A 19,217-nucleotide genomic window follows, 5' to 3' on the forward strand; every position below is an offset into this window, starting at 1 on the left:
TTGAGATTTGCTCTCGGGCCTCTTCACCCTGTATTCCCGTCTGCTGCTTGGTTCTAACTATTGTAACGCAATGCATCTCCATGTCGGAAATACAAAACCAGATGTTTTCTATGACTAAATTGCATACTGCTTGATCAAGACGTCATTACCTCTTTAGAGACGTTTACAACCGGAGTCTGTTGCAAAGCTGTACCTCCAGTTTCCACATCTCCCTCAACCACAGAAAATGTATTAAAGTTCAGTGTGGCCTGCTACTGTGGGATCTCCTTCATATGGAAATTTAGACACAGGAAAGGCTGAAAGCGTGATCTTGGCAAGGGCCTGGTAGTGTGATTCCTAGCAGAACAAACTACAGAGCCAAGACACCCTGGAGCTGGGGAGAAGCACAGGCTGCTTCTCCTTGATCCACAAGTTCAAAGGACTCAACTAAAGATTACTCTGTGATGGGTGAAAGAAGAACATGTACTGCTCCCACCTACAGTACAACTATGTGATGGAAACTATTGCGAACCTTTTGGATTATTTTTTTCTTTTCTTTGGGTTTTCCTGGATCTTGTAGATTAACCACATAGGATAAAGAACCTACTAATGTATCATTCAAGCTACAAAATCAAAGCATGGTTTTCATCAAAACCAGGTAGCATGTCTTGATGAGGCACCAGAGTCATAGTAATATTTTAAAATACAGCAATCCTAAAACAATTGGAAAAGGAAGAAAAGACAAGTACAAAAGCATGTTATTTCATTTGTGACAGGAACACCGCACACAGAGTAACTTGCTACAACAGAAGAATGATTTTCTTCAATTTAAATTAACTTACAAGTTCTCACTCTAGGGTAGTTGTGTGCCAGAAGGAAACGTTCAACCCAGTTTTCCATATTTTGCAGCACCCAGCTGTGAGCTAGTTTGTTTCGAGGTGTTTGCACAGCCAGCCAATCCAGGCACTGAGATGGGTTGTATTCAATGACCTGAAAGAAGAGTGGAAAAATCAAAAAGAATACCTTAACCTTGATACTATGTACCGATTGTATTAAAAAAAACCCTAAAAATAACAATTAAGACTGTCAAAATATTTTTTCAAAATCACATAGGGCTATCAAAGCACCTACAAGACTGAGGTGCTCTGGCAGACAACAAAAACCCTTATTAAAATGTCACTGGTTTGTGCTTCTGAATCTTGTTCAGAGCTTTTGAAAGTTCAGTCTAAGTCCAGGAAGCTACTCTACGTATCCTTTCTGCGTATTCTGAGATACTTAAGAGTTTAAATGTTAAGGACCTAGAAAATGGAACAACCTTGTCTTTATAAACAAATAAATCTTTTTTTTTTTAAATAGCTAACACAAAACCTTAACACTGAATCAGTATTTTTATACAAGTTATATCAAAAGAACATAAATGGTATGCAAATATGTTCATATAGCTTCATGCTGAGGGTAGCTATTATGTTTTTTATGAATATGTAATTTCAAGCAATAAATTCATCTAGTGCTTTTCAAAAGGAATGAAAAGCCTGTGGAGTGCTGTTGTACAGTTATCAAAGCCTTACAGGTAACAAGAAGAAAACGTAGCTTCCTGTGCCTTGCCGGTGCTGTGTAGTTAAAAATTCGTTGACATATTATTAGGCCAATAAATGTAGTTTGCTCAATTTGCTAGTTTTTAAAAACTGGTTTTTTTCTACTTTGAGGTCCAGGTGCCCAGACAAGGAAAAAGCAACTCTGTCTGAGGAACCACAGGCAGTAACTGAATTGCTGAAGCTGTTCCCAACTACTCTAATCCACCTGAAGAATATGAGCAGCTGACATGACCAAAACTCTGCTTCTAAAATTTTAATCTCTATTTAAAGAGAAACACATTAAGAACAATCTCCTCCCTTTTTCAGAAATGACAAATCGATCCGTCAAGTTTCCTTCGTAAGAGCTGGAGGGTATCTCCGAGAAAGAGACTATCATTGTTCACTGTCTTCATCGCTCAATCACTTTTTAACGACTTTCAGAAACGGGAGTGGCTGACAAAAGTAGGTTCTACACCCTAAAACTGTCTGTCTGTGTATTAACCACTGGGCCTCTCATCCCTGCCGACACAATTTCTACCTCTAGACCTGTGTCAACAAGGTAAGAATAATAATGCTGGCAACACCAGAGACTTCAACTGATGACATCTGCTGCCAAAACCTTGGCCTTCTGACAGAAACCCGTCATCGACTTGCTTCCTCTGTATGTTCGGTCTGTGTACTGAGAATGAGGAGGGAAATAAAAAAGAGGATTGCTTAACAACCTACATACATAAACTCTGTGGCTACTGACTGAAGCATAAAGCCCACGTACTTCAGGCCACAACTTGTGTGTTATCAAAAACTCTCTTGGAAAGGTTTCCTTATTGCTGAGAGAAATCCATAACCTACCGCTTCCCCGCATACAGAAAGCAGCTAGGTGTAATTCTTCACCTTCAGATCCGCTGTTTGAACCCTCTTTACCTGAGGTGCAGCAGTTACAGCTAATTCATATTCAGATCAGACACCTAACAAACACTTGGTATACGCTTTCCCAGATAACCTAGTGGTTCTTATCCTATAACTGCTCCTAACCAGGAGTAAAATACTTGTGAAGAGCAATCCACATGCTATCCCACAGCGCTTCAGTGGGTAAGACAGGTTTGTGTTTCAGCAGAGGTCTCAATTCTGCACAGTAATCATCTTTCACAATCCCCAGCCCCACTTTTTAAAAAGTATTAAAGGGAATGAATGTTCAACAGCTTGTCCTCAGCAGTCTTCAGGCTGGACACGCTGTTCTTAGTCATAAAGACAGTAAATTGCACTGAGAACTCAAGGAGCAGTTAGCTGAAGTGAAAGCTTTAATTCCTATTCTATTGCTCAGATCAAGGAATTGATCCCTGTGCCAACTTGGTTAAAAAGTCTCTTTCTTGCTTTAGAAATGCAAGCAAGAATGGTCCTGCACCACAGCAATTATCCGCTAGATTCAATTTAGCACTATTTTATGGGTTAAAAATGTCGATGAGTATTTTACAGAGAACAAAAAAATGTCAAACGAATATTCAAAAACCAATACATAATGGACAAAAAGCCCCTAACAAATGATGGGCCTTGAAACGTTTTACAGTCCTTGCAAAAGGATAACTGAGAAAAATAAGTGCCATTTGCCTAGAAGCAGCATTCTAGGCCCTTATTATGAATCAATTAACTTCTCATTAAACTAAAATGTAAAGTTTAACTGAAATACCCGTTGACCAGAATGCTGTTAAAATAACGTTAGAAGTTAGAGCAGAACTTTTAAATGTCTATTAGCTGTTGCTGTTTATTTGGAAGACAAATGGTCATTAAAAAAAAATCATGAATTGACGCAGCAAGGATGACAATTAAATGTAAAACCCATTCATAGACATAAAAGAATGGACAAGAGAAAGACAATTTAGCTTCTGTATTCTTTTACATGTTGTACCTCCCATATCCTCTGCAGAATGTAAGAAGCAAAGGGTGGCATTCCTGGAGGTCCACCAGCAAATTCCATTAGCATGGTCAGCAATTTGAAAAAAGGATTGGCTGCCTGTAATGCATAAAAATAAAAATATCCATTTTGATCTATTTCATTTCATCAACTAATTTTTTTCAGAGACTTTAAAAAAAACCCCAAACATTTGCATAAAACCCTATTTCTATGAACTTCTGACATGAACATTTATATGACTTTTAATCCCTTATTATTTAATCTGTAAATAATCCACATATATATATACACACCCCTTAATTTTACTGTATCCACATATGGATACAGCAGAATTAAGGCACTTTTTTAGCCAGCGCAAGGCAACATGATCATACTAGATAGTATCAGTCTAGTAGAAGTATACAGTTACAAGGAAAGAACAGTACACATTGTCTGACACAGTCAGACATTCTTCTGAACAAAGGGGCAGCGGGGGAATCGAGCTGTGCAGCCTTGAAGAATTCAGCAATTTATCCTGCGTCACGTACATAGAAGATTTCACTGTCTCAGAGAAGCTATTATTTTTATGTATTTGCATAACTTGTAACATGGCTCCTGAAAGTTTATCCAAAAGCATCACATTTTGAGGGTTTACACTCATCATTATTATTGGCATACTGTTTCCCTCTGAAACCACCACCATTTCTACTCTAACATGTTGGATCTAATAGGAATTTTTATTTTTTTTTTAAAGTTTGCTAAGACTCACCCAGCTTTTACCAATGCTTCAATAAAGTGCTTACTACTATTATTATATATTTTGCACCTCACCAAAAATCTCTCTGGTGCACGTGTATATGTGCAAAGCAAAAAAAGCATAAAAATGGAGCAAATGTTAGCATGATAGGAGGGAAGTAGACTGTCATCTGATAGTGCCCATTCTATCACACAAAGCAAAGCTGCCATGAGAATGATTTAGTATGTGCTTCTTTTCCAACCATGATCGTGCCTCCTCTGCTAGACATGCCCTCAATTTTTCCTGATTATTTTTTCTTTTCTGACAGCAGCGTACAAGAACGTCCTTGTGTGAGCATACACTTCTCCACTCTGTATATATTTTTCATGTGGAATCCATTTGGAACTCTCAGTATTTTTGTTATTACCAGGGCAGGAATTTATTCTGACCGAGAAATGTGTTTGCATGCACGGAACTGCAAAATAGTGCCCCAAAACTTGAATAACCAGACGATAATTACATATCTCCACTCATTCTAGCATACACGTTTTATTGTTACCAATTTATTTTTTTTTTAATTCATATAGGTGGAGAATCTAGAAATATGTTATTTGGCTTTGAATAAAACTTCCATCTTAAACTGCATACCAGATTTCTGCTTTCGAAAACTTAATATACAGTGCAGTTAGACTTCATTTAATTTCACAAAAACTTCCACGGATCATCTTCCATGCAAGATTTTTGATTAGCAAAGGATTATTTAAGTAATTTAAAAACAGAAAAATATTAATACAAATTATTTAACATACAGGTAGTACGTTTACATACCTCAGGAGTCAACTTTGCTATAGATGTGAAAAGCATGGACACAATCTTAAAAACAAAACAAACAAAACTCACTTAGACTTGTGCTTATTCAGTTAAAATAATAAAAATCACCCCATTACACTTATTAGATAAGATTTTCAACAAACAGCTATAGTTCCTGATACTTACATGTTCTGCGAGTCGATTATTGTACCGACACAAACTGAAAATGAGATTGCAAGTTTGCCTGATGTTGATACCATCACGGATATGTTGAAACAAAAAAGGAAAACCCTGCAACAAAGAATAAGATATTAGTACACTGTCTACAATTCCATATGTACACATACATACGTGCATTTGGGGGGGGGGCTTATACAGGCATATTTAAATGAATCACCTTTCCTCCTGTTAATGCTGCCATGTCGTTCTGTGACAAAGTCAAATGCCTAAAATACAAAAAAATGTTATCGTTTTACTTCAGAGATTATTAAGTAAGGTTAAGGAGAAATACAGGACTGAGTGTTCGTTTATATTCTTCAGTATCACAATGTACAAGAGAAACATAAAGGTACTGACATAAAACTGAACAAAAATAATAAATATTTTGTACTTAGACCAAATAAAAAAAAGAAATCCAAATGCGGGCAACTGAATGCGTTCAAGGATTTAGCTTGAGTCTTTTATTTGGTCAACAATGGCAAAACATCTGTCTTTTAAATGGTTAAAAATATAATGGGCCCATATACAAGCTCCTTTATGCTGTTAAAAAAGCCCACCAAAAAACCCCCCAAACCCGTAAAATCTCTAATTCTTTTCTGAACTAGCTTAGATTAGAATTTACTTTGGTTTTTCAGAAGCTCTTGCCTTTCTGAGCGAGACTGTTCAACTAGAAGAGCAATCAGGGCAATCATCTTTTCAAGTGCAGCAGGCCTGTATTTTTCTTCTGCTAAGGAAAGTATATCTTCCTCTTCCTCCTCTTCCTCCCCTTCTTCCTCAGAAAGTACTTCAACCTGCGGCTGAAGGAAAAAAAATATAACTTCAATGTGAACATTTTGAAGAGCCTGTACATGGTTTTGCATATATTCTGTCCTGTCTTTTATTCAAAACAACTTAATAAACTTGCATGAATCAAACCAGGTAACTATTTAATCACCTGCTTTTCATGTTGAAGCATTCATTTTGCATAAGCTAAATTGTATTTACAAATGCAAAAGCTAGGTTGGTTGAAGTCACTACATAGCCTGATATGGTGGTCTATTTAACAAAAAAAGCAAGTACATTTAAAAGCGTAAGTTGTACAATAGGAGTAAGCAATCAATTGTTACCATTAATCAAGGTAACTTTAATTGCTTCTGCTTAGTATCTATTTCTATACTAAACAGAAAGCTCTGGTTTATAGCATAGCCAATTCAGCATATTTTTTAAATATTATATTCACTTAAACGTTGAAAAAAATTGTATGAATGAAGCAATCTTAATTTAACAGCTGAAAGATGGTTCAAGAGACACAACACTAATGATCCCATATGTAAAACATGAAAGACTAGTTCTCTTTATACAAGATATCAAACTTACATTTTCAGGTCCTTTAGTTCCCATGTAGAAATGCACCATTGTAGATATGGCTTGCAGTGAAAGCAAGAACTGGCTCTGAAATATGTAGGTATTGAATTACTTGAAAATACATACATGCACGTACATACCTAATTCCCAAAACTACACGGCTATACTTACTTCCTCTTCTCCCATTTTGGCAAATTCGTATAGAAAGGCAAAGTATTCCGTGAGATGTTTACTGTGAGGCTTAACACCATGCTCCATAATCGACAAGAGCGTCTTCACAAAGCGTGTTACACAAGAGCGACTGCCAATGTCTTCTACAGGACCATCCATGTCATCCGAACTGAAAACAAAATCCAATTTAGGTATTTCACACCATACGTGGAGCATAAAATCATCCTGAACCATTCAAAAAAAAAAAAAAGTTGAGAAGAACTCAGTTTTCTACTCTGTCCTACTATCATACCCACACCTCTAACACTTTGTCTTATGCCAAGGATAGCCCAGATTACAACGTGGCTTAAAGTAAGGTAGCATCCGTCACTCAAAATGTTGGAAGGTTAATAAAATCAGTATTCTGAATCAAGATTCTAGTCAGGAAAAGAATTCTTAGAAAAACGGTATTAGGGGATCTCCTACTTCAAATCATCTTCTTGATTTGCATGTCAAATTTCCCGAGTTTCAGGAAAGAATGCTGTTATAGCTAATTATACTGTGGAACTAAGGAAAGGCAGTCTCCTAAACACATCTACAGGATCCTGACAAGGCAGAAAACATGCACTTTCAGCCTTATTCATCTACTGAAAGTTGGATCTTATCCCTGAACAAAACAAGCAACAGAGTCTTTCTCTGGAAGCCTTACTGTAAAAATTAAATTCTATTTTTTGCCATGAAAACTGTATCTTCGTGTCCTGAATTTTGTTATGGCAGTATAGTTATTACAAACTCTGCCACTTCTGCTCTGGAAAGAAGTTATTATCAGGATCACAAGCTTAACCCAAGGGATGAAAAAAATCCCACTTTCTTCTTCTCATTATGTATCAAAAAGAACAAATATTTCATAATTGGAGACAAAGTCACAGTTTTCTTGATAATTAGCAGAACAAAATAGAATCCAATAGGTTTTTTCCTCCGTTTTGACAAAAACTGTGATTTAGCTATATGACACAGGACTAGATCCTCATCTCCAACCTCTTTTACTGGATGTACAAATTAAAATTGCACCTGTATGCCTCCGGATCCAATTTACAATCAGATTCTCATGTGTAAGTAGTGAGATTTACACTTGTAGCATATTACTGGCAGTGAAAAGAAAGACCATACTGAAAACCTAGTCTAAGGGAACAAATGTTTCAAACAATGTATCTTCAGACACTGGCTTTTCCAACCGCAATAATACTTTTAAATAAATCAGAGCATTTTGGGTAGAATAATAAAAGAACAACTAAACCAGTACTATTTGAGGTTTACAAGACCATTTTGAATAATTCATTAAACAAAAGCGGTTGCTGTAACGCATGTAATAAATAGAAGTTTTCAGGTGTTATTATTTTACCAGTCTTCCATTCCTGGCTGGAGATAAAGATGTGCATGCACTGGCCTCAGCCTCTGTATCACATGAATACACAAACGCTGGAACATCTGCAAATGCATAAGTAAATGAACTCCACATGTTCATTCTTTTACATGTATGTCAATACATATTTTCTAAGCAAAGGATATTCTGTCTGCAAGTACCACTTCCAGCTCTATGTGATTCAAAGTTAAAGCTGAGATTGAGACGCCCACACTCTGTTTATTAGCTTACTGACAGATCGTATTTTAACAGAATAGTCAAACCTGGTTTTCATAAAAAGATCTGATGGAGAAACCCTAAAACCAGTTTTTAATATTGGTGTGCACTGTACACTACTGATACATGACCAAAGACTGCTGCTCATAAATATTATTTTTTTCTTCTATCTCTATGTTCTGAAATGTTTAGATATTTTTGGCAAGATTTTTTTTTTTTTTATTTTGCCTCTGGCTTTAAGAATTTATGTGAAAATTTTAAGGAAATTCCTTCCAGTAATTTTAAGTTTATTAAACATTCAACAAGGATTAGAGCTTTGCCCAAGATCCTCCGCAGAGTTCTCCTATGAAATATATTCCTGTAACAATGGGTTGCATACAGAAATTATGTATGGTTCTATATGGAAATGTTACTTTAATAATCAGAAAAGTTAAACCTTTAAAGAAGGGTGCAGGTGAGATAAAGTAATTCCTAAAGTTTTTACCTAAATGACTTGCAAAGAAAGTATACTTATAAGTGAAATTGTTAATAGTATTTGTATCTGTGAATATCCAAATGCTACTAATGTAGGGTTTTTTCAATCTTAAACATTTCCAGAAAAGGGTATTAACAAAACTTTGTGGCATAATGTTATAAAATTAAATCTATCTACAAAACCCAAAGGCATTAGTTTAGAAGTGAAGCTTTCTGTTAGGAGTACTGAACGTACCCAATTTATTATTTTTTATTTTCTGAATGTGTGTCTAGACGCATTATTGTTGAACCAATTCAGAAGAAAAACATTTTTAATGTTAAGTGTTCAAATTTACAGAGATCATGTGGGAGTTGTAGAAACCTTAATTTGTATCTGTTGGGACATTTTGTGATCCTAACTGTACAACCATGGCACTATAGTAATATTGATTTTGTTTCAAACAACAATAACGGTCCCATGGCCAAATATTTTCTCTAAATCATACGCAAGAATGGAAAAGAATAAGATAATTACAGGTATTAATAGAAACTTTCAGAATCATTGTATGTGTCATAGTAATTGTCCATTTCTATTCATGGGTCAAGTAGTCGCCTGACTTAAAAAGGAACATTTTTTCTTACCTGTCTCACAATCTGATTGGGACACTTTATTAGAATCTGCATTGGCCACCAATCATCATCAGCCATACGATCCAAAAACCACTGCAGAAGATACATACTTTGTTAGTTTTGTTCCAAACTTGTTCTAGTCCAATCTTCTTTTTGCATGATATTAAAGTCTGAAGAGAAACTGACGTTACTATCATTAAGGAATAAGCAAGTATTAATCCAGGGGAAATGTAAATGTCTTCTGTGCATGAGAAGAAAGGAATAAAGATCAACAGCAGTAAACATCAATATAAATTTATATCCAGTATCTTCTTATCCCTGTGTTCTGCATGCCATTATTCAATTATCTGGAAGGACACGGTGATCCTGAAAAGTGATGTCAACAGAGTAAAAAAACGATGCTTACAACGAAGCATAAGCTGAATAATCTTGTAGAACAGGGATAGGCTTAAACAAGAATGTAGTTCCTGAATTAGATCCCTTTTGCATTCTAACATGTGGAAAAGCCTTTCTACCTCCAGAGGCAGAAAATGTATAAAAGCAACAAGAGAATGATTCATTCAAAGTTAGACTCAGCAAGTAATACAGCTGAGTATTCTCACTCCGTGAATTTTGTTTTACTCACAAGGAAAGGCAGTTTTAAATTGAAGAATCCAAGTTGTTGCTCCTTTTATTTTAATTGTACCTGAGTATTTTTTTTACTGTATTAAATGTCTTCACTCATTTTAAGCATCTTAGGACTACACCATACTAATGAAACTGTACCACCCAAATACTGAACGTTACGTAACAATTTAACAACCTCGAATCAATTTATAAAAGAACAATGAATTTAATTCGTTTGTACGGAATAAGGTCTAATGCAGGATACAGTATGTATTGGGGTCCTTGTACATTCAAACTATCACAAAAGTCTATCGCAAACTTTCCTTCAGTATCTCACAATTGTTTTCACCGACAGTGAATTCTTTGCCTATGGTTTCTCAGTCCCTCTCTCCCCTTTGTCCCAGGCACACTGCAGGCAGCATCCTGAGAAATTTTCTATAAAAAACATTCCTCCATTTTTTTCCTCCTCTTTCTAGGAGTTTTCAGTCTTTCTACACATTGGGTTCAAGATCCTCAGCTTCACGAGCAAGACACTACATGAATTTGTTTTCAGCCAAGTCTGACATTAGCTGTTCTTTTTCCCTTTCTAAGTGTCTTCATTGCACGGCCGCCTTTTATCTCACCGCCCTCTTCCCTTGGATTCAACTCCAGTCCCTGCTATTCTAGTCCTTGAACATTAGTCTGGCTTTCCATTTCTCTTGTGTGATTTCATTTAAACACCTCTTAATTACACAAATCCGTATGTAATAATCAAATAAAGAGGCTGCAACACTGTCTGTCTTCTATTCTAGTGACTAAATGATTTTGGCCTGTGGTCTCACCATAGGCTTCTGAAAATAAAAGTCACGTCATTCCCCAGAATCTGCAGTATTCAGAGCGGATGAATTTCATCTCATAGTGCACAAATATGCCAAATACAGTAGTTCATAGTCCAAAATATTCCAGGGATACGAACCTCCAGGAAAGTTAAACAATATATAGAAAGTTGGTTTGTACTTTGCTGAGTTCCTAAGTCACTTACTTCACAAGCTGCCTGACTGTTATTAAACTGTTTTGTTAACAGTTCAATCCACTGAAGCATTGTAGGCTGTAAAAAGAAATACAGAAAAAACTATAACTTAAAATAATAAATGGCAACTTAATCTTCAAACATTTCTAAATGGTTAGAACACTGAATGCTTTATAAACTAGCAATATGTTGCACCTACACAAAAATAACAGTACATATGTTGAAACTAATGCAAGTAGTACCTACATATTTGGACTGTCCAACTACACATTATTACGTATTCTTACCAATCCCAGACAATCTAGAATTAGTAGCATTATGCCACTACAGATGAGAAAGAAGCCAAATTTGACTGAGAATAAAGATGTTTCAGACAGAACAGAACTTTCTTGTTGTTCATGCTAGTATTTACAACTTAAAAATTCATGAGCACAACTGTTGCTCAATGGTAAACAATCCCCTCTAAATCAGACTCTAACAAGTGCTTGTTAAGATCCGACTCATCCAGGAATTTTCAAGTGAAAAGAACAGAAGATCTGTTGCTCCTGATGCTTTGCTAAGGCAAAGTAAGCTAAAACCAGAAGCCACATTTCTTCCATTGTGCAGTGTTTACTATAAACGTGTTAAATGAGTCTCTTTAAACATTAACTTTGGATCATCAATCGTACTTATTGTATCTCAAAATCACACTTTTAAAAAGTACAGACATACTTTTCACTACATTCATGCAGCTACTTAACGAGAATTTACAAGTAAATAGAATACCTTTTCCTTTGAATGAATAAATGTCTCTAGTACAAAAGAAGTGCTTAACTGAAAAAAAAAATATTGCACCATTAATTATAGAATGCCTGAATTAAAATGTAAACAAGGTAAAATTTAAAATAAGCATGATATGCTTTTGAAGGACTTACCTTTGCTGTCATCAGGGAGACCGCTTTTGGATCTGGTAGTGTGCTTGGGATGCTACTACACAACTGCCACATAAACCTAGAGTCAGTAATTTTATTTGTTAATTAAAATAAATAATGAAAATCTGCAAGAAGAAAAGAAGCATTAATATTACATTTTTTAAGAAAAACTTACCCAAAATATGTATGTTCAAAAATGTTCTTGTCTTGAAGAAACTGCATGTTATCATGCCATATCCACTGAAGAAAAAATGCTAACATCAGATACAAGAAAGCAGTTTATTTCACTACATAAGCATGATTTTAAGAATATTTAAACGCTTGCCATGGCTAAGAAAACAAATTTTTTTCTTATGAAAAGTCATTTCTGGAAACTTTTTCTTTATTTTAAAGGATTGGCTCAAAGTTGCTTTATTCATACTATAGCAAATATTAGTTTTGCCTGCGATATGACTGCAGAACAGAGCTCAAAACCTTCTCCTCTTTCTGTGATCTCATTTTTACAATTTAATTACTCAAATTTTTAGGCTGAAATTTTGAGAACTGGTCCAACAAGTTAAAACCCACAGTTTAAGATCATATTTTGATGTCTGTGATAGTGTAATAACTTAAAAAAACCAAACAAACACCTCTCTAAACACATAGTTTCACTAACTGAGACAGACTTCCCAGCAGCCTAGCTAGGCAGGTCTAAAGGTTGAAGTTCTGACCCAAAGCCTGTGAACTTTTGATAAATTCTTCACGAGTAAGATTTGACTCTCCATCATTAACCAGAAAGGATTTCACGCCAGGTCCCCCCTTTTCCTCTCTCCAAAATGATGTTTTTGACCAAATCTGTTTGTAGCATTTTTCACAAAAATAGTTTAAAAGTTTAACTCTGATAAAAACTATTATTAAGACTGAGAAGGATAAAAAGCACGATCTGATTTGCTGGCTAGGGATGTAGAGTCTCTTTAAGTTAAGAACTTAACATGTGACAGATGATAAAGCAGTACTTCTGACCAGAGGGAGCAGGGAAACTGGCTTTTCAGGTGACAGAAAGGGAGAAGAATGTCTTACAAATCCTATCCTGGGGATACATCTAGCACAGTGAGATCCCTAGTGAAATACTCCGCTCCTGTGCGGTGCCTTTTCCAGCTCCTCAGACCATACATGGCTTAAATAGTATCTTTATCCAAAGAGCCGGGTATCCTAAGAGCAGCCCTCATCACTGAGGAGAACAGGGAGATGGAGCTGTCACTGGTTTTTGCTTCCCCTACCCCTTTTACTAACACCTGGGCTACTCTATGACTATGGGGAGGAAGGGATCTGTTTCTGACTGATGCTCCCCATCGTAAGCACAAATAGTCACGCTCTTACATTGCTTTCACTTAGAATTTCACAACCCACCAGTAAAAGTGCAAACAAACAGCTGGAACTATTCTTTTGCTCTGTCCCCCCTCAAAGCAGTAAGCTGCTGAGGAACTGAAGGATGAAAAAAATGGTGCTTAATGAGAATACTTCCTGTAATATTGTAACGGTTCAGATAATGTTGATAAGCACTCACAAAACCCAAACAAACAGTGCTCTACTATTTTTTTTTACAAATATGAAGCAGAATGATTCATATATCTGAATTAAAAAATACAGGGCAGAATGAGAAAACGTCTGAAGTTTACATACAGTGGAAATCTTGATTTACTTCCTATCAAACAACATTCTTCTAAGGAAGACAGCTAAATGAAAGGATTGTCATCTTGTTGATTTAAATTTTATTTGCTTTCCTGTGTTTATTCTGAGTCCTGATTTGTTTAGGATTTCCTATAGTATTTTAAAATTGGTGTTAAAACAAATCAACTTGTACCTCCAGCAATTCTGATGAAACATCAAATTTGTAGTCTTTGCCATTTTCCTCCTCTGGTTCCATCCGTTTATAAAACAGCATGTAAGCACTGTGCGTCTTTAAGAAAAAAACATCTGTATAATTTTTGCTTTGAGAGATAAATCATGAAAGTAGAAATATAATCATATAACAAGTGTTTGGAAGAGAAATACCTTTTCAAAGGAGAAGTCCATAAATTTATCAGTAACAGAATCATAAGTTTTTGTCTGTCAAGAAGAAAGTAAAACCATTAATTAGAAGCTTTTTTAATGGCCTGGTTATTGACAGTTTGAGATAAATGTGCAAGCAAACTATTTCATGACATTTGCAGAGAGGCTGCTGACAATTTATTTCTTGCTCGAAGTAGTCTTCTTTCTTTTTTTCTTCTACAGTGGCCTATTCTGATTTTTCAAAGTTGCTATGCAATATTGTGACCTACATCTCATGCAATTTCCTGTCTCATCCATCTCATTGACACCTCTTCTTTTTAGGCACCTAAAGTTATCTTATCCATTTGCCAAACAAAATATTTTTTTATTTTATTTCTGCATATTCTCTTTATCAGACAACAGGATTTTTCTTATTCACAGGACTGGTTTAAGTAAGATACTGCATTATTAAGAAAGTGTTTTATATAATGATATATAATTATAAAAAAAAGATCAATTCAAGCATAACCTGAGAACGTTTGAGTGTTGTTCAACAGTTATTTGTATTACTACTGTGTAAAAATATTCAGACTGATGTCAAAGGGCAGCGGGCTGACCCAAAAGACCAAGCTGATACTGTACTAAAAACCTTGCACTACTGAAAGCAAACAAACATCAACTAAAGAAATTTTATCTTCTTACAATAAAAGGAACAAGCAAAACTATTTAAGCCTGTAGATCCATTAGCCTGAAAATCACTTGGCTAACATCAGAGCTCAAACTCTCCTGCTGAACAGCAGCATAGCTGTACACAGATCTGACAAGTTTCTAGTTCAGTTCTGTCACCAAAGGATCTGACCGTAAGAGGTTCACAGACCAGAATCTGGAAATTACTGACACAAGGCATAGACAAAGATCAAAAAGCCCTGTTTTTCCAGAAGAGGCATAAGCTTGACGTAATTATTCCTTCAGTCAACAGTCTGAGCAACAAAGCCATCCAAGCGAAGGATTCCTAAATTAGTTGCATACTCGCTTTTTTGTAAGTAAATAAATAACGATGATAAAAAGCAGATAAAGTGAAGAAATACCTCTTCTTTGGAGAGAGACTTTACTAATTTAGGTTTAGGTTAGACATTAGGAGAAACTTCTTCACCGAAAGGGTGGTCAAGCATTGGAACAGGCTGCCCAGGGAAGTGGTTGACTCTCCATCCCTGGAGGTATTTAAAGAACGGACAGATGTGGTGCTCGAGGACATGGTATAGATGGACTTGGCAGTGTTAGGTTAACGGTTGGACTCGATGATCTTAAGGGTCTTTTCCAACCTTGACGATTCTACGATTCTATGATCCTAATTCATTTTGAGTCATTAGTAATACCTACCCTATACTTCTGACATCTGTCTCTTAAAAATGCATAAAAATATCTGGATTCATATTCACAAATCAAATAATATGATAGTTGGTACAGGAGAAATTAAGACCTTTCTGCTTTATCGGCTTAACTTCTACAGAAGGTGTAGAAAAACTAGAGAGCTTGCATCACCAGCTTGGAAGCATTCACGCTGCTACGTCTTTCATCCCCCAAAGGAGGGGGAGACCCTTTGAAGAGATCAATGGTGGAACAGCTATCTACATGAACGTAAGATAAAGTATCACCTGCAGAACAAAGATGTCAAAAGTTTGATAAAACCCAGCTAACACTTCTAACTGTATCATATACATTCACAACAGATGGCCGACCAAAGGTGAACACTATGGAATGCTTCGTGAAAGTCTTCAGAACAGATAGGGTAATGGTTGAAACATGACAAAAATAAAAGTCATAACTTACAGTCATTTCTCCACCAAAACATTCTGAAGCAAGCTGGGCAGAATCAAACGGTTTTACTTCAGCATCATTGAAGAGATACCTGTAAAACAGTAAGCTTTTGAAACAACTGCTGTTTGTCCCTAAGGGCAAATAAAGCACAACAAGCACTCAAAATGATTCCTCAGATTTAAGTGTTCCTATTAATTTCTAATATCTTGTTTGAATCACAGCAAACTCAAAACTGATCCCAAAAGTGACTTCCTTTCAATAAGATCAGGAAGTCAGCATTTCAACACTCCTTGGTTTTTCTTTTAATCAAGAGACATATTACTTTCCCCATTTTTCCAGCCTCACTCTGGGACACATAGGGTTTTAATGCAGCCAAGAAGATTTGCCTTTGCCTTTTCAATTTGAGTGAAATGGAAACGACAATTTAAAAAAGGAGAACCAGTCCATATAATAGTAGAACTCAAACTGGAAGGGGACAGAGGAAAGTGGTACACTGTTATGGATTCCCTTTGGAGCAGGGATTGGGCCACTGGTTGGAACCATTTCAAAAATGCTCCAGCTAGCTATTCTAGAGAACAGGAATAGAGGAAATCTTGTCTCCTGTTCCATAGCCTCAGCCGAGAATCTGAGATATGACATCCAGAAATGACTGGGAGAGTTCCCTGCTTTCTTACGTCACCTAGCAAGACCCTCCCTTATTTCCATGCCCATGTCTCACCCCCTTCCCAGGCTACCTCCCCAAACTTCTCCTCCTTCACAAGCACAATATGGCCAATGTATGCAGAAGTTTCCAAATTAGAAGTGGGATGTCATAGATAAAAAAATCATTCTTATTTTAAAAAGAAAATACTACATTGCATTTATTAATCTTTCTATCACTTATGTCTAAGAAGATCCTGTTTCTTTTTATAATCTTTGAAAAGAAGGGACAGAAAAATAAACGCTATCAAATATTCCAGTATGTCACTGTAAATTGCATCGAGGAGGAGCTGGCCAACAGGAGAAGATAGATCACCAGCTAGATAAACTAAAAAATGAAATATGAAACCAATTCCACATATAAAAAGCGCAGTAAGAACAGATTTAGATAACCTAGGTATTGTAACACCATTTCTGCCACGCAGGATAAAATGAGTTTAAAGCAAATAAAAATTCAAATTGTTGTTTCATTGAAAATGGACAAAACGAAAAGGACCAAATTCCACAATCACAAATGTAGCTGTATGCTCAGTCAAAGGTAACAACCAGATTTTATGACGGACAATCTATTAAATCTTACTATTCCTTTGTACAGATAAAATAGTGTCATTGATATTCATGCCCAGAAACAAGCATTGGCTGTAATGTGAGGCTAGCACGGCGTTCTCCTGCTGCCCTGTGTCCAAGGCACTCCGCAACTATTACAGCTGCAACAAACTTGTATGCCAATAAATTAATATACTTACACCTATCCAACATCTTGTGCTTTTGAGGGGAACCTACAGCACCTATCTCCTATACAACTGCATCTGACAAAGTCAACAAGTTTTAGTTATTTAAACATAAGGAATTATAAAATTTTGTTTTGCTTAACTCACCATTTGTTGTTTTTGTAAGCATGGGGATTGACTATATCTCTGATAAAACTGTAGTAATGTCCACCATCTGCTGTTCCTGTATGAACTGTTACGCCTATCAGATCATATTCATAACTTTCAGTTTCTTTCAAGTATTCACCATCTTCCTTAAAACCTGAAATAATTTAATACAATATTTAATCGGTTATTTCCTAAACACCTGAACTTCAATATTACACATTTCCTGTAGTTGCACTTCATTTTTTTTCTTTTCAGCACTCCACGATGATGACAGCCAGAAACTCCATACCCAGAACAAGCAGCACTGATCCCAACTCTTGTGAAAGAGTTTTATCTTTTGTTGCAAAGCATCCCTACTGAAGAGATCAAGACTAATGACTAAGTTATTCCGAGGTAGCACAGCTTTCTTATGATGGCAGTCAGTCAGCCACTTGCTGAAGTTCAAAACAGGCCAGTGACAAACTGTATCTAACTATTCATAATTTCTCTCATACTTTAAAAACAAATTTAAGAATAATTCAAATTGAACAGTATATGAAAAGAAAAATAATTGGCTGGTTTTCTCATTAAATAAAATACGTGACTTTGGGATTATAGGTCGATTAAAACCTGTGTTTGATTTTATTTTCTTAAAAAGAAAAACACTAATTGTTTGCATATGTTATGTATACAGATGAAAGAGACAAAGCCTGTTGAATTCATTTTGTGAGGCATACCTTCTTTTCTGTCATTTTTTCCCATGAGGAAGTCTTCAGTGTAAGGTGTCATATCCAAACGTAAAGGGAATGAAAAATGCGTATTGACTTTCTCCTTCATCATGGTTACCATATTAAAGGTATATCTCATTGTGTTGAAGCTTAAGATACGAGGTAGTTTCTTAAAACATGCCCTGAAGGATTAAAAATAATCATGATTTACGAAAGCTTAGCGCGTCGAACTGTATTTTCGCAAGGATTTTCAACACATTTATTTCAAACATAAAATGGAAATCTGTTGCTAAGTCACATAAATATAAAATTCAGCTATCGTAATGCCCTAGAGCAGGGCAGTCTAACTGGCAGCAGAAAGGTCACATTTAGCCTACTGAACAATTCTATTTAGCCTATCGTCATGCCTTGGAAGAAACATCAAATTTACTCATACGGCATGAATGACAGTTTTCTGATATCGTAAAACGAGTCATGAATTAATTTAACAATGCAAATCCCCTCATTAGACGGAGTTACTATCTTGTAACCGACAAGTTTTAATGCAGAACGTAACTTGTAGTACATCTCATAAACTTCATAATAATGACTTTAAAGTAGGGTGCTTTTACACCCGTGTCATTTTAACAGCTACAAAAACAACCATGAGGTTTTTCATCTCTAAAAAAGAAATTTGTTAGTTGCAATATAAAGCCAATATAAAATTTTTACTTAGCTTTCTCTTTCTTAGCAGACTTTTTAAAATATGGAAACATTTTTAAAACTACCAATTCTAATTCAGAAATCTGGGGTTATGTATGAAACCTAAGCAATTACCCTGCATAATGAATAACACAAGTATTCCTCTGAAAGAATTGGATCTTTTAAAAACAGGAGAAGTAACAGATTTCAAAAGGTACTAATTTCTACAAATGTCTTTTTCTTTACATTAAAAAAAGGTCACGAACATTTTACTGCCTAGATGATCTTTTGCTAAGATACCTTATATTCTTTGTTTTGGAAATTTGATTTCTTAGTTATGTGCTCATTTGCACAGGGACCACATCCTCATAGGCCCACACAGTAGCAAACCGAATGAAACCAGTCCTGTTTCATCTAAAGGATTAGTCTTATTCCAATAGTAATTTCAGCAATTTACTAAAAAGAAACATCAGGAA

At 35.8% G+C, this 19,217-nt stretch overlaps 1 protein-coding gene across 12 annotated transcripts in view; it reads right to left on the minus strand.

Annotated features, from left to right (window-relative positions):
* The window catches only part of USP34 (ubiquitin specific peptidase 34), a 144,096-nt gene that overhangs the window by 20,637 nt on the left and 104,242 nt on the right, over positions 1-19,217 (minus strand). For 8 of the 12 annotated variants that reach the window (XM_087777342.1, XM_087777343.1, XM_087777340.1 and 5 more), the window contains 19 exons: positions 18,070-18,242; positions 17,354-17,507; positions 15,789-15,867; positions 13,983-14,036; positions 13,792-13,887; positions 12,124-12,188; positions 11,952-12,027; positions 11,803-11,850; positions 10,984-11,115; positions 9,435-9,515; positions 8,103-8,188; positions 6,722-6,890; positions 6,563-6,637; positions 5,852-6,003; positions 5,385-5,433; positions 5,174-5,278; positions 5,006-5,050; positions 3,457-3,561; positions 822-969 (listed from right to left, as the gene is read on the minus strand). In XM_087777342.1, the coding sequence (XP_087633468.1) occupies positions 822-969; positions 3,457-3,561; positions 5,006-5,050; positions 5,174-5,278; positions 5,385-5,433; positions 5,852-6,003; positions 6,563-6,637; positions 6,722-6,890; positions 8,103-8,188; positions 9,435-9,515; positions 10,984-11,115; positions 11,803-11,850; positions 11,952-12,027; positions 12,124-12,188; positions 13,792-13,887; positions 13,983-14,036; positions 15,789-15,867; positions 17,354-17,507; positions 18,070-18,242 (1,892 nt within the window). The remainder of the gene's footprint in view (positions 1-821; positions 970-3,456; positions 3,562-5,005; positions 5,051-5,173; positions 5,279-5,384; positions 5,434-5,851; positions 6,004-6,562; positions 6,638-6,721; positions 6,891-8,102; positions 8,189-9,434; positions 9,516-10,983; positions 11,116-11,802; positions 11,851-11,951; positions 12,028-12,123; positions 12,189-13,791; positions 13,888-13,982; positions 14,037-15,788; positions 15,868-17,353; positions 17,508-18,069; positions 18,243-19,217) is intronic. The other 4 variants (XM_087777348.1, XM_087777346.1, XM_087777347.1 and 1 more) reach the window with 1 other exon arrangement.

This window comes from Nipponia nippon, unplaced genomic scaffold (genome assembly GCF_047370975.1).
Source record: "Nipponia nippon isolate SJK-2023a ecotype South Korea unplaced genomic scaffold, ASM4737097v1 scaffold_4, whole genome shotgun sequence".
NCBI classification, from domain to species: Eukaryota; Metazoa; Chordata; class Aves; order Pelecaniformes; family Threskiornithidae; genus Nipponia; species Nipponia nippon.